Genomic DNA, 15,278 nt, shown 5'->3' with positions numbered 1-15,278 from the left:
GAAGCACCTGTTACAGGTGTTTTCATTCAATAGGAAAAAGGTTTTGGCTCGAAATGAGGACTAAAGAGGATCCTCACTTAATGGAATTAAAACGAAATGAGGATTAATAAGAGTGATTTACATTGGGGGAAAATGAATATAGTTATGATATACATGTTTACAGTGCAAGGAAGAAGAAAGGAATAGAAGTAAAACCTGTATAAGTGTTCCTTTTTTTCTTAAAACTTTCCTTAAATACCTAAGCGGATCATTTACTTAAATTCATAAATGAGTTAATATAATTAGGCCCAACTATATAATTGTTTTCAATCAGCATACCTTAACAAGTTTCATGAGCTGGTAAAGGTCTTCAACCTCATCTTCCTGGCATGCAGTATACACTCTTCCAGTATTTACACTGGTACCTTTTATAAAACCACGATAGAGCGGCAAATCCAAAGCATCAGCATATAGGTCAATGGCATGGTGTCCTACTGTCTGATACATATAGCTGTCCAATTCATCAGTCTTCCCTGCCACAATTAAGAGACAATCATATTAGGTACATTGCTGAAACAATTACAGATAATGACAATTCTACAAAGCACGGATAAAACCTGAATGTTAATATTTTTCAGTTCACAAACAGATGTTTGGTGACAACACCACTATAAACATGGAAAGAAAAAAAATAGATTTCTCCACCCAACAGACGTATGGAGAGGAAGACATCTGTCACAAACATGCTGCCTATTTGCAAATTGTGGTGTCTTCCCTTCTTCCTGCTTCATCCAAAAAATCTCCTACTGGTCCAATTCTGCTTCTATTCACATGGTAATTTCAATAGGAACAGAGGTCAGAGGCACAAACTCAAATGTATTTCAATATACTAAGATCAAGAAATTTGCAATGCACTGCAACACTGAGCAATAGGAGGTCAAAAGCAATAGGAGGTCAAAATTTACAAAAACTTGACTGTTAAAATTGTTATTATGGTCATCACAAAAGGCAACTATCTCTGCTTAGGTAGAATAAAAGTAGACCACTATAATGTTTTGATATATAAACAAAAAGCTATTTTCTTAACCATGAGAAGAAAATTGACCAAATCTTCTTACAAGCAGTTTGTAGCTAGCAGATAAGAAAATAAAATGCAGGTATCACAAATTAGAATTACATCTCAAATTATACAATAAACCATTTACATATAAATTTTTTCAGATAATATTTCAAACTGACGGATAAAGTAATAAATCATTATTGGTGAGATCACTTTATTACAAGCTAACACAGTTAGCTTGTAATATTTTAATGCTAATTTTTAACTCTGGTACTTCTCTGAATCCACATAGAGGCATCAAGCATTTCTGCTGTACACCTGTGTAGCATATCTTGCAAAGAAAAGGTCTGTAACTGACCAAGATAACTTTTGTGATGTAAGAATTAGGCCAGTCATCTTTGATGCCACACAACAGACACGGTTGTGCACAAAACAGGCAAATCTAAATCCCTAATCACAACTAACCAATCTAGACCAGAAGAGTAGATTTAAAGGAAAATTCAGTGATTTCAACATACATGAACATGACAAGGCCTTTAAGTGATATTCTGCTTAGAATACACAGTTTCTTTATTAATTGAGACTCTCCACGCAACAGTGATACAAGATAAAATAAAAAGAATGGCATAGAATCCACTATTGCCTGAAGCACCTCAATTAACTTTCTATAAAATTTCCAACTACACACTTAAAGAGAGCATTTTATGTTTTTAATGACAATATTCTACATTTCTGACGTGGATAAATTAGTTTGAAGACAACATATTTCAACAAGATTGGAGATTATTATGTCCTAGCTACCCAGAAAATAATTTTTTTCCTATTTTGTCCTAGCATTTGCCAGTTCTGCCCATGGCTCATTTGTGATGGCAGCTCCCTTTTTCCTTCCCTTTCTGTGTACCCTCCTACAATACAGGTACCAAATACCCTATTTAATTGCTTAACCTATGTCACACAGTGAAACTAATTAACATACTTTAGCATTCTCCTCTCTCACCTCACCACTGACTACCCCAGTTTCTCCCATCCTTTTACACAGAAGTAAAGTGGAACTCCTGAGAAACTGATCAAAAACATCATTCCAAGCTAAAAGGTCCAATGGACCCTAAGGCCACCAGAGAAGAGCCTGCACACCCTTCCCTGGAGAGCGCACCATACGAAGCACTGGCTCTCCCTCCAAGGCAGTGTCCCTGGGAGACTCACTCTTGGTCATGGTGAGCAAAGGTGTAACTATCCCATGAACACTTGCCCCATATGGTGATTTCTTAAGCCTCATTGGTCAAAACCCCTGTGCCTGGTTTTGCTGTCCTCTCATTGGTTGATTTTGGATCCCTTCCCTGATTGGTTGTTTCCCTACTTCCTTCCCCTATTGGCCCAAATGGCAAACCCCACCTCCCCACGTCCCTATAAAACCCCAGCACCTTAAGCCCTCAAGATCTTTCAGTCACCGGTTCCTGGAGAACAAAGAAAGCTATGGAAGACCAGAAGACTGTCTCCTGTTCTCTCTTCCCACACCTCCTGAAGAGCACTGCTTGGTTGGGCTGCCTGGGCAGCTCACACCATTGAGCTGATCTCTCAAGCCACTGAGCTCTGTTGCTTCAACAACCCTCACAACCGAGCTGATCACACCGGTGTGCCTGTGCTCCTTGGGCAAAAGAGTGTCTTTTTAAAAACGCTTCCCTGAGGGAAGGTCACAGCACCCAGAAGACCTCCAGGCTGTGACAAAAAGGAGGGAAAAAAGGAGGAAAAAACCATACATCAAGGTCAATTCCAACCCACATCAGTTCCTCAATGCAGTTCACAGATGGTGGGTTAGAATAACGGAGAAAGACAAACAAAGATAAAAATGGATGAGCAGCAGTACAATGGCACATTTTTGGCAGCTGGAATGGTTTACAGCACTTAGTTTAGCACCAGTTTAGACAATTTCTAGAAGTCCAGTGCTAGTTTGGTTGATGATATCATCTATCACTTTTTCGCATTTGTGCTACTGAGCTCACACAATCACTTACTACCAGGCTATCAATATTCTCATTGTCAAATTGTGTAAGCCTTTTTTAACATCTTTTTGTGGGCTTTTTTTTTTTTTCCCTTTAAGGAGAAATACATTTAATACATCTCCATAGCACTTTCTTTTTTCTACCTCTTTAAAGTTTCTATATTGGCCTTCAATATGCAAAACTAGAAAAAAACACATAAAGGAACTTAATCAGGCATGGTTGTGATTCCATTGCTTCTAATATATTTAAAAAAAAATCCTGCAAGAAATGTGATTTTCCTACCTGTATTTTCAGCAGGTCTTAAATTGGCTAGAGCAACAATCTGATGCCCAGCAGCAACACATTGCATCATATTATAACAACTGTCCTTCCCACCACTGTAAGAAAAAGAAAATAGTGGCAATTAAAAGTAAAGATAAAAGTTTTAGCCTCTTGTAACTTTTGACTAACTGTTCAAAAGTTAGTATTATCAGAGCTGTTGATAAAGTTAGAAGTTACGAAGAACTGTAGAATAGTAACAGTAGGAAAAGAATTATTTCACCATACATTTACTACATATGTATAGTGCCTAAATGCAGTAACCATAAAGCACATAACCAATTTTGTATGTTATTACTGATCTGAGAGGTTACATGAAGAAGAGCCACCAACACAGGAATCTCTTCAAAGACTGTCCTTTACTCCAAAGACAAATTACTCTGTACTCATTACTAGTTAACTTGGATCAAAAACCCCAAATCCCAAAAATCTGCACCAGTGAGTTGCAAGCATTAGTAATCATTTTAAATTAGGTCTGTCACATAAGAGGTGGTGCCTAGGGACACATTTTAGTGATGGAACTTGGCAGTGTCAGGTTAATGGCTGGACTCAATATCTTAGAGGTCTTCTCCAACCTCATTGATCTTATGTTACGAATAACACTTTTCCTTCATGGAGAGTTCATGAATATGTTCAGGCATACGTTGCCTAAACTTGCAGTGGTTTGAACATACTTCCCATTCTCAAAAAATTTAATTATTACAGGCAGTAGTTTCAGTTGACACTGCATTGAACACATGGATTTTTCACTGCATTTAACTGCAAATAAAATGATTACTGCTAGTAAAAAAATATAAAAGAAAACATAACCATATTCTTGTTTGAGGCCAAGAGATTAAACTCCAACACACAGCATACAATTAATTTTGACATTCATTCAAGATCTACAGGAACCTTTTCCACTTATCAGTGAGGAAAGAATCCTGTTTTCTTGATGTAACTGAAAAGTATCTCTATGCATTTTAACCAATAGAAAAAGAAATATTACAATCTGTAAGAGTGCTCTAGAATACACACTGCCTAAAAGATCCATATTCAGACTCATGGCCTTCAAAGTACACCTGCAGGTGGAGATTCTATGCAGCTTCTTTAAATGCCAAGGCACAAAACGCATGGCAGAAACTTCAACAGAGATCTATAAAAGCTCTGTAAAACTGCATTTTGTTTTAGAATCACTGAGACATGCACAGGAGAACATACAGTACAAGCATTCCTTGCTACAATAGGCCGTTGTGTTCCTTGTGGTCACACTATTACTATTTCTACCTGAAAGGGAGTTGAAGCAAGGTGAGGCTTGGTCTCATCTCCCAGAAAACAAGTGAAGAACAAGAGGAAATGGCCTCAAGCTGCACCAGGGGAGTTCAAATTGGACATCAGGAAGAATTTCTTCATGGGAAGGGTTGTCAAGCATTTGAATGGGCTGCCCAGGGAGATAGTGCAGTTACCACCCCTGGAGATGTTCAAGAAATGACTGGACATGCCACTTGGTGCTATGGTCTAATTGACAAGTGGTGATCAGTCAAATGTTGGACTTGATAGTCTTGAAGGTCTTTTCCAAACTAAATAATTATGTGATTTTGAAACAAACTTCTTCAGAACTTCCAGCATTAAGCTCCCCATTTTATCTAGCTCTCTACACAAGAGCTTGAAATTGCTCTATAGGAATGTAACTCTTTAGTTATTCCCCTCAATTTCTGCTTTTATCCATGCAAAAATTCTGTATGCTATCTTTAATTTGCTGTGTAATTCAAACCTGAAGAAATAGTGTAAAACATGGCATCCTTTCATACTTAACAGATTTTCATAAAACAGTTGCTTCTGTTTCAGTGTTAAAAAGTAAATATAAATATGATAGATTCCTGCTTTGCAGCTCCATCTCTACATAACATTTTTCTAATGCATACCAGCAACTTTCTTCTAACCTATATACGGACACAAAAAAAATTTAAAAAATCATACATCCATTAATTTTGGACACCATTCTTGATAGCTTGAAAACGTAGATAGCATTCACTTCAGAATTTGAACTTCCAGGCTTAAGAGAGTCATGAGACAAAGACTCTTTTCTTTCTGAATGACTTTATGCTAAAAAATAGAAGTCTCCCACTAGTTCTGATTTCAGCTGTAAACATCACTTCAGAAAAATAACTGTATGGCAATAGATGATTGTCTATGCTTTTTGAAGCATTTTAATATTTTAAAAAATTGAAATCAAAAATTAAATGTCATTGGAATAAATCTATTCATCCTTTTAATTCATTTATGTGTGTATATATACATATATATATATATATATATACATAAAAACATTTTAAGATGTATATTGATGTCCATATTGCTTGCATTGGACCACCAGTTAGTAGGTGGAAATTTGTGCTCACTGAATCACATGCTACTGTCATGTTATTTATTCTCTGTATTATTTACCATACCCCTAACAACTAATAGTACCAAGAAACTAAATTAAATGGTGCCCACTTACAAGACCTTCCAAACTACATGTAAAACACACTATAGTTAAAACCAATGAAACCAGACAGCCCATGCTATGGGAGGAAGGTGGACTCAGCACAGTCCACAGAAGAGTACTGAAATAGCCTGGGGACCCCTCTCCATTCCCAGCAGAGAGAAAAAAAATCACAAGGCCTTTTTGTAGAAAGCTCCAAAGTGAGGCCAGTCAGGGTTCTGCAAGTATGTTAACAGGCAGGATTATAAACAAAATACCAGAAGAAAAAAACCTGGGTAACTATGAAGATATGAACCTTTAAAAGACTTCTGAGCAAAATTCTTTTCTATAGACAAGTATAACCACTTACAGTTAAGAAAACTGAGAATTTTAAAGAGTTGAAAAACATCCTATTTCAGTTTGAAGACTGGCTTTACAATGTCTGTGATTGAGTACAACACAAAATGCAAGGTTTAACCCATAAATGCCACCTTAAAACAGGACTATCATCTTTTAGTGTGGCCAACATTCTTTAAGAAAAAAAAAACAGGCTAAAGTAGTTTCATACATAATCCTGACCTTTGCAAAAGTAAGAAGCACTTTTCAAATACTTTTTTCCCCCTCTGATCTTTGGCTAGCTCTGTTACAAAGACTTCAGACACTTTGATGTCTCTTTAAAACTCTTCTTAAAACTATTACTGAAACTAAATCCATCCTTGTAAAATAGACCATTAAAATAGCAATTGTGTCAGAAACCTGTTTATAGGATTTTATTCCATCCTGCCTTTTAACACATTCCTCTGCTTAGAGAATATCAAAGTAAATAATCCTGAAAGAGAAAGTCTTATCTATAAAATAAAATTTAAAAATTGAAGCTGATTTTCCCTACACCATATTTGAGCAAATCTTGAAAAACAGACAACATTTCCTGTATTTTGTCCTCTGCATGATGTTTGGAATGATTTGCAATTGTGGCCAAACGCCAGTTTCAACAAGGTTTGATATTAGATAATCCTTGAAAGAATTTACTGTAGTAAATGTTTAGGTTTATAGCTACAGCACCCTCCCCCCCCCCCAAAAAAACCCCAAAAACCAAAACCAACAAAAAACAAACAAAAAACCCCCACCAAAAACAAAAAACAGCTCACATCTCCGCAATTCTTTTCCATTTAGAGGTTTCCTAGCTTGCTCTTTTTAAATTAGCTATTTTTTCTTCAAGAAAAACACATACATCTCCTTATAAGAAAATGTCAGGGTTTTTTTTTTTTAATTTTTAAATACAGGAACTGCAGAAACTAACCAAGAAACTTACAAAAAAGAGGGGTAGGGGGGAGTATGGCAAACACAGCAACCCCTCACAGACAGGCTATGTCCAACTCCAACGATTTAAACGAGCTAGCTTCATCGTTTTGTAACTGGCAAAATGTAATCCATCGCAAAAAAAACCCAAAAACTTAAAGAGTTGAAAAATCTATCCTGAAAGAGCTTAAGGTACTTGGAAAGCAAAAGTACCTGGATATTGAACTGCAATGAGCAGAACCCCCTTTTTAGAGCAGGACACGCGGCCCATGCTCTGCGCCCCCGGCGAAGGCGCTGCCGGCGGCCCGGGCGGCTCCGGCTCTCGCCGCGCTGCAGAGAAGAACCGGGGAGAGCGAGCGACTGGGAGAAGTAACTGTAGGTGTTGTTTTGGGGGAGATCGGTTTTTTGTATTTTTTCTTGTTTAGTTTTAAAAAGACGCCAGCTATTCTTAAACTCTTCGATAACACGGGAAAGACCAGAGGAGCAAGTGTCCCTGTCTCTCCCTACGTGCAAGCAGGGACCGGCCCGTCGCGGCACTCGAGAGCCACAGGTCCAGGGGCCGCACGCAGAGCCGGCACCCGGCTGAGAACGAGGACGGGGGCAGGGGGCCAGCAGGAAATGCATGGGCGGGAAGGCGGGCGGGAAGGCGGGCGGGAAGGGCCGGGCGGGTCTCCCGGTGGCGCTGGGTGGAGCGCGGGCCCCGGGCGGGCAGGGCTTCTCCCCGCGCCCTCTCTCCGCCTGCGAGACGCTCGTCGCTCGCTCACACAGGCGCTTCGTCAGCGCGTTACCTGATCAAAGCCACTACTCTCATGTTGCTCGCAGGCCGGGGGCGGTAACCACTGACAGGGAGGTGGGCGACAGCTGGCAAGCGCAGCGGGGAAGGAGCCTGGTCGCACAGCCACGCTGGGCTGCGCACGCTGCCGGCTCCTCCGTTGCTACCGCTGCCGCTTGGCCGCCTCCCCTCGCCGGGCCCTCCTCCCGGGGCAGGCCGGCTGACTGCCTGCGCAGAGCTAGGCTCGGCGAGCCGCCGGCCCCCGTGCCCGGAGAGGTGCGCTGCCTCCGCCGCGGTGCTGCGCGCCGGCCGGGGCGGCGGAGCCCGGGCGCGGCCCAGGGGCGGGCGGGAGGAGGGCGCGGCCGCGGAGGCAGAGCGCCGGGCGCCTATGGAGGGCAGGGCGGCCGCGCTGGCAGGTCCGGGCCGGCCGTTTGAGGGCATCGCCCTCCACTCGCTTCCCTGTACCTGCCAGTTGCTTTCTGTCCTTTAGCGAAGATCTACGGACTTGCTCTAAACCACTGCTATCTAGGGAACAGGGCCGGCCGAGGGAGGCCACCTCTTCCCCATGGGTGCCCGCCGGGGGACTGCGGGGCACAGTACGGCTCCACCGCGGCCGGGGCAGGGAGCCCGGCAGGGCCCGCTGGGAGGGCAGGGGTTGCTGCGGGCTTTAGAAGTCGCTTCGGACCGGTGGTTGCGGCAGCGAGGAGGGAGGAACAGCAGAGCTGCCCTGGCTGCCTCGCCGCTCTCTGCTCGCAGGCGAGCACAAAACGTCCATCTGCATCTTCGCCTTCAGCTGCCGCAGACCGAAAATCTGATCTCGTAATCTGATTTTGGCCCAGTTTTCTGTGCAATCCCGCCGTGAGGCACATGGCAGACACCCCTGTAGGTTTGCAGGCTAAGTCAAAAGCCTATCGCGGTGCCCAGTCTTCTGACACCTGCCACACAAGTTTATTTCTCCCATGGCACGGAAGAAACGCGTGGGTTAGTTCTCTCGAAGAAACTTTATCGCTAAACTGACTTTAGGAGTCCTATACCGGCCGGTAAAGACATTGCTGCTGGTATTGTGGCAGGGTTTGAAGCAGCAGTCTAAGGGCCCACCACTCTCCAAGCTTTGGTTCCTAGGGCCTGTGGGAGTAGAATGGGGCAAGAAGCCCCTGGGGCGCAGCTGGTTGCCCGCCCTGGTTGAGGCGGTGTGCGGGACAGCGCGGTGCCCGGGTGAGCCTCGGGCTGCCCGCGGTGCCAGCCTGCCGCTGCAGGGACAGCAGTGCCCGTTCGTGGTCCCTGCTGAATTTAGTTGCAGCAAACGCTGCAGCTATCACAGAATGCTTTGTCCCTCAAGGCTGGGATAAACGCTTTATGCACTATGCCTGCTAACTTACCAGTCCCTTGTAACATGATACTGTACAGTGCTATATAACAATCTGTGCCACTCAGGCCTTACGTTAGTTCCTTGCTCATAGGCTGCTAAGTATGAACTTCCTAGGAAGAGATAAGATGGAAGAACATATTCTAAAAAAAAGCATTTTGTTGTAGTGATAAATGTACCAAAATAAATGCATAGTGAGAATGTATAAGTTTTTTTATGTGCAGCTCAAGAAACAGCTTGAAAAATCACTTTTTAAAAAGATGATTTAAGTCAGCACACTATTTATACAGTAAATTACTGTAAAATAGGAGTGAGTAATTGGGCAGATATGAAAGTGATGATGCCTTCCTAAATACACTTTTGAAAAGTTAAGAAATGACAATTGGTATAAAACTTATTTACTTAGTAGCGGTGAAGAGGTAATAAACACAACATAGATTTTTCTGCATTTGAATAATTGCAAAAACGTACATTTAAAAAAGAAAATCTTCAGTTCATGCTTTGACCATCACGATCCGGCATTACGAGACAGAATATTTGCCTCGCCTTGGAATTGCTTACAGGGCGCTTGAGTTTCCTACTAGTTTATTGATGATGACATAATGTGTAAATCTTTGTAAGCTTTTTCTGCACTTCAAAACATCCTAGGGGATCTAAAAGAGAGTGTCTTAGATGTGAAATTCTTAGGAAACTGCAGGAATTTTTTTAGGAGTTGAGACTTCTTAGCACATAAAGGTGATGGGGACCTGTTCTGAACTAGAAGAGACATTTTATCAGAGATTACAAAAATGAATGAAACAACACTGCATAGTACGTGAACTAGTAGAGATTAACCAGACCTCTGAAGAAAAAAAGGCAGAACAAAGTTATTTGATTTATTGCCTAGAAAATAAAAAAAGAGGAAGGTAGTTTTCTGATACATCGCCTCTGTATTTTCGGGGTTTGAATGATATATGTTTACTTTTTTATTATCACAAAAAGAATTATTTGGCTAGTAGCTGTGAACACTTAGAAAATGCTTATTAGCAATACTGAGCAATGATACATGGGAAGCAAAAATCATAAATTATTGTACTGCTTTATAAAATGGAGAGACCATATAATCTGTAGCTGTAATCAGACAGCTTCAGAACAAATATTCAAAGACTTGTAAATATCCTTTCTAAGCTTTGTTGGAAGATCTGCAAAGATCTGTTATTATTAATCTATTGTTGATACAATGTATCCGGGCTTTGGGTAGACGGTTCTATTGCATTTAGTTTTATAGCTTCCAGAAAAACCAAATTGCTACTTACAAGTTAGACTTGTTTGAAGTAGAAGTTAAATACAATACTACTGTAGGACCAAGGTCTGTTTCATTTACTAGTGCAACTGGAATTTTTGCTTCTACTTGATGAACACATCAGTAGTTATTTGCACAAATAAAAAAGTGGCATTTGGGTCCCAGAATTTATGAAATATATCAAAATTGAATTAATAAATTGGGGTTTCAAAACAAATTTGCATTTTACCCAAAAGGATGCTGTTTCAAAGTTATGTGGAATATATTCTATGAGAAAATCTGTTTGCTTTCATTCATCTAATGGAATAGCTCTTGTGTAGTGTCACTGCTCTTAAAAAGTTCTGCCATATGACAATGGACAAAAGACAATGCACCATTTCTCAAACTGTTTGCCCCAAGACATTCTGCTGTACTGCCACAGCAGCTCAAACAATAAAATCCACCAAAGCTGCCTTTCTTCTTGGGGGAGTATTGGCTAGTTTGTACAGAAGGCCTGCAATGGCTCAGTGTTTCTTTTTTCCTCTTTTCTGCCTAGAAAGTTGAAAATAATGATAATGAATTAGTATAACTGGAGAAACCTGTCAGAGGATTGAAAAAAGCAATGCAGTATCCCTAATGATCTGGAATAGTTAATTAAGTTCTCTTATAAATGAGTTCCAAAAATAACTTACTTTCAGTAAGTTATTCTGAGAAACAGTCATTTTAGCATACCTGAACTGCAGTGCCTCTCAGCAAAGGGCCAATTATCTGGTGATTGGCAGTTAAAGGTGAACTAATGAAGTTCTTAATTAAAAGATTTCCTATTATAATCACCAGTAAGTAACAGAATACTGCATATATAAAGCAGATGTAATGTTAGAAGAATATTTTCATTTTGGAACAAAGATTTTGAAAATCATCCCCACCTTGCTTACCAGGTCCAGAATGTTAAGAGTTTTCATGGGTCTAGCTGGCAATATGCCACTATTGGCCTTTATTAGTGTCCTGCTTTAACTCTCCTGAAGTCTGAAGTGTTTTCCTCATTTAACAGGTGGCAGAATTTTTTGCTGCTCTTAATACCCAAAGCTCTCTCCTTCTGTAATACAGAAAAGTGGTTTGAGATTTTTCAGGAGAATATGTTGGACTTTTAACAAAGAAACTGGCTGCAGTGTTCCTTTAGCTGCCTGTCATTGACAGCTTCCCTGAATTTTCACTTACTTCACAGTAAGCAGGATATTTTCAATTTCTCTGTGAGATAAACTAGAATTATATTTTGAGAAAAAAAATCTTGTTTGTCAGCACAAGATGCACTGCCATATTACTAAAATTTGAATAAAAGAAATTTCTCTGGCATCATCTCTCCCCATTCAGATGTAGAAGCACTTCAGGTCCTACTTTTATCTACATTTCTACAGCTCAGAAGATGTAACGAGTATTGCTCTGAATACTGCATAACCATGCTAACAGGTCATGATGCCCTAGATAAAACAACCTAAACAACCTGTTAAGGTTAGCTTGAACACCTTGTGACACTGATCATCTCTTTTTAGACCAAATGAGGCATACATTGACTTAAAGTTGATCTCCAGCCATTCACACAGACATGGCCCTGGTGATCAGCACTATAAGTGAAGAATTACTTATTTGGTCTACGATCTCCTTGCTTTTAAGTGCTCCATATAAACACTAATAAATATATATACAGCTAATCATGTCATTCTTAGTTCTGGTCAGACAAGGCTTGTCATTTTCATAGGTGATTTGAATTTTTTCTGCAGAACTATTCAGCAACGGTTTTTTGTCCTTTCTAGAGCACTTTTAGGACTCTCAGACCAGTATTCATTGACCACCATGACAGAAACAGAATTTAGACCAAGGTAGTATTATATAGGTTCTAGACTAATAGGTAATTGTCCTCATATGATGTCAATTTTTCTAAGCCGATGAACTTCATTAACCAATCTACCATTCTTCAGAGAGTTGAAACTATAACATTAACCTTGTAAGGTCATGCCTCTGTCAAAATGAACAGTGTTTCCATCAGGCACTTGTGCAAGCTAAATTAATATTTACTGACAGATTAACAGGTTTTTTCATTTGACTAGATGAGTTTTCAGTGTTCAAAATTTTTACTCTATTTGTAAAAGCACTAACATTAATTACCACCAAGATAAACTGTTGAGTGTGACTGGCAAAATACCTTTTTTCTGTTCAGCATAATCCATGGAATTTAAATGTGTTTTTCTCCATGTGAAGTCTTTAAGTACTTTCCAGACAAAAAAAGAGGACTGACCACCTCCATGTCACCAGGAAGCCTGTAGTAATAAAGGAGTTTCTGTTCTACATATATCTATTTTGATTCCAATTAAAAATTTAATTTTTAATTGGGGATGTTATATTTACGGGTTTAAAGCACTTTTAAATTCTCACTTTTTCTCTGTTAAAAAAATGGGGGTTTTAGAAATAAATATTTCAATTTTTTGTGGAAACTTTAAATATAAATTTGTGAGCTAATCTAATGATACATTGAAAAAAATGTAAATCAGAGGTGAGTTTATTGTAAAGAAGTACATGTACAGCATTCAATACCAAGTGCCTGTTATCTAACATAGGATGTTTCTTGTGAAGTTGTATTAACAGCCAATGAAGACTGAAGACAGAAATTTTGGAGTGTTCCTGCTTGTTAGAGACTATTAACCATTCTAGAGAGGAAGAAAGAGACTAGGCTCAATAATATTTAAAATGTGTTCATCATCCAACAAATTTGAATCTAAAACTACCAACTTTAATTTATTGGGAGTTGGCCATCTATTGTTTGCACAACACCCAGAAAAAAATGTGGTCATGGATAATAATCCGTGAGAACAGAGAGCAATTAGCTATCTAGTTAATGAAGTTAAGCTATGGTCTCTTCTCCATCATCATGAGCTAAACCATTGGGATCTTGTAGGCAGAAATGGCTGGGATATTTTTACAGAGACACAAAAATTTAGAGAAACACCTTTCAGCGAAAAGAGTCAGAAAATTGAACTCCGGCTATGAAAATCTAAAAAGGAAATACCATCTTTGATTGTAGTGGTATATAATTTGAGGTCATTCCTCGCTTACTAAATTGTTCTGCAGTTCATCATTGATTAAAACATTTGAGTAGGTTAAAGCTGGAGAAGTTTCAGGGGAATAAGCAAACAGCAAGCTTTTGGCCCATTTGTTTCATTGCAAAAATCTTCCTGTACCATAAAATATTTATAACAGAGCTGTAAGTAATAAAAAGGACTATTTTCTTTTTATTCCGCTGTTCCTATTTGTTCAATTTTGTCAGTAAAAATAACCTTAATAACTTTAACAATCAAAGCAGATTTTAATGTGTCACATTTAATACTCTTCGTCTCACAGTTAGATTTTTCAAGAGGGATTTAATCTAGTAAGTATGGAGCTGTTTTGACCTAATTAGCAAAGTAGTGAGCTTAATCTTGAGTGATACAGAGAAAGCATCTCATTGCTAAAAAGAAGCAGCAAATCAGTATTTACTTTCAAATGTCCCACTGAACTGTATGACATCATGTGTAGTATAAACCACTTGACATAATCTGCCTCTGATTTTGAGTCCTGAAGGAAGGGTGGCTGTGACAGTGCCCTTTGAAATAACATTGAAGCTTCAGCTTCCATGTCAACATCATACTCTAATCAGTGCAGTCTTTTTTGTCACAGGGTCTTCCACCTTATAATTGACCCTGACATATGGTATTCACTCCACCCCTTGGCTTTGGACATACAATTCCTGTCATGGTCAATTATTAGGTGATAGAGCCTGCAACCACAGGAACCATTGCTTAAAATCATCTTGCACAGTAAGCCCTGAAGTGACCAAATTCACATCTAACTGGAGGGGAAGAGGGGACCTAGTCTTTGATAAAACTAATATTCTTTTCACTTCTATATAGAAAAATGTCAATTTTCATCATCCTGTAAGTTACTGAGACAAATGGTGACAGTGCTATTTCTGAAACAGGTTAAGGAAGAGTACAAAAGCCTTTACCAAACTCAACACTCTCTGTTATGAGGAAATTGTCTGTATGAGCATACAGTATGCATAAAAATTAGATTACACTACATTTGAAAGGCAGATGAGAGTTTAAGAGTGACAAGTGGGCAAGTGCTAAAAATAAGGGCATGTTACTTCCTTTCCAAGACTGCTTTGTCTGTATGCTTTCTTTGATATTGTTTAAACTTTGAAGTAAAGAAATACTTTCCAAGAGTCTGAAAGGTACTTCTGATTACTATATTGATAAGAACTGTATTTGAACAAAAAAATCTCGTCTGGTTTTCCCAAAGGTTCTATAGTGCCTAAGAAATGGCACAATGACAAAAACCAGGACACCTGCTCTCTGGTCTTCATACAAGCATTATGATTTTCAAAACCAAGCAGTTTTGCAGTCACTGTATTTCTGCAGTAATGTTAAAAAAATTACAACGTCAGGAATATGAGCTGAGACGAGCAAAAGTTTACCATCCAGCTGCAAAGATTGAAAGGCAGTTTTGTGAACTACTGGTTCACTTCACAGATTCTCTGTCCATAGTCAACTATATCACTAACCCAGAGGACTCTCCCTGGTTTTTGCTGTGTGAACATTAAATTCAGTTTGCTAGTTGCCATTGCCTGTTTGATTTGGTTTGAGTTTTTTGGTTGGTGGGCTTGTGGGTTGTTTTTAAAAAAAAACTGAAGGGAATTTTAATAAACTATAGTCTTCTTAAGTCACAAATTTTTGTCTACAGGAAT

General features: G+C 39.4%; 1 protein-coding gene across 3 annotated transcripts in view; it reads right to left on the bottom strand.

The window, feature by feature from the left end:
- The window catches only part of DPH6 (diphthamine biosynthesis 6), a 192,737-nt gene extending 182,206 nt beyond the window's left edge, over positions 1–10,531 (bottom strand). Inside the window, exons 1-3 of one of the 3 annotated variants that reach the window (XM_063398831.1) lie at positions 7,891–10,531; positions 3,322–3,416; positions 319–512 (exon numbers count right to left, since the gene is read on the bottom strand). In XM_063398831.1, coding sequence (XP_063254901.1) covers positions 319–512; positions 3,322–3,416; positions 7,891–8,315 — 714 coding nt within the window. In that variant the 5' untranslated portion in view covers positions 8,316–10,531. Of the gene's footprint in view, positions 1–318; positions 513–3,321; positions 3,417–7,315; positions 7,747–7,890 lie in introns of those variants that run through there. The other 2 variants (XM_063398829.1, XM_063398832.1) reach the window with 2 other exon arrangements.
- Between the last annotated feature and the right edge of the window lie 4,747 nt (positions 10,532–15,278).

Source organism: Prinia subflava, chromosome 5 (assembly GCF_021018805.1).
Source record: "Prinia subflava isolate CZ2003 ecotype Zambia chromosome 5, Cam_Psub_1.2, whole genome shotgun sequence".
NCBI lineage: Eukaryota > Metazoa > Chordata > Aves > Passeriformes > Cisticolidae > Prinia > Prinia subflava.
This window is presented reverse-complemented; position numbering and strand designations above follow the sequence as displayed.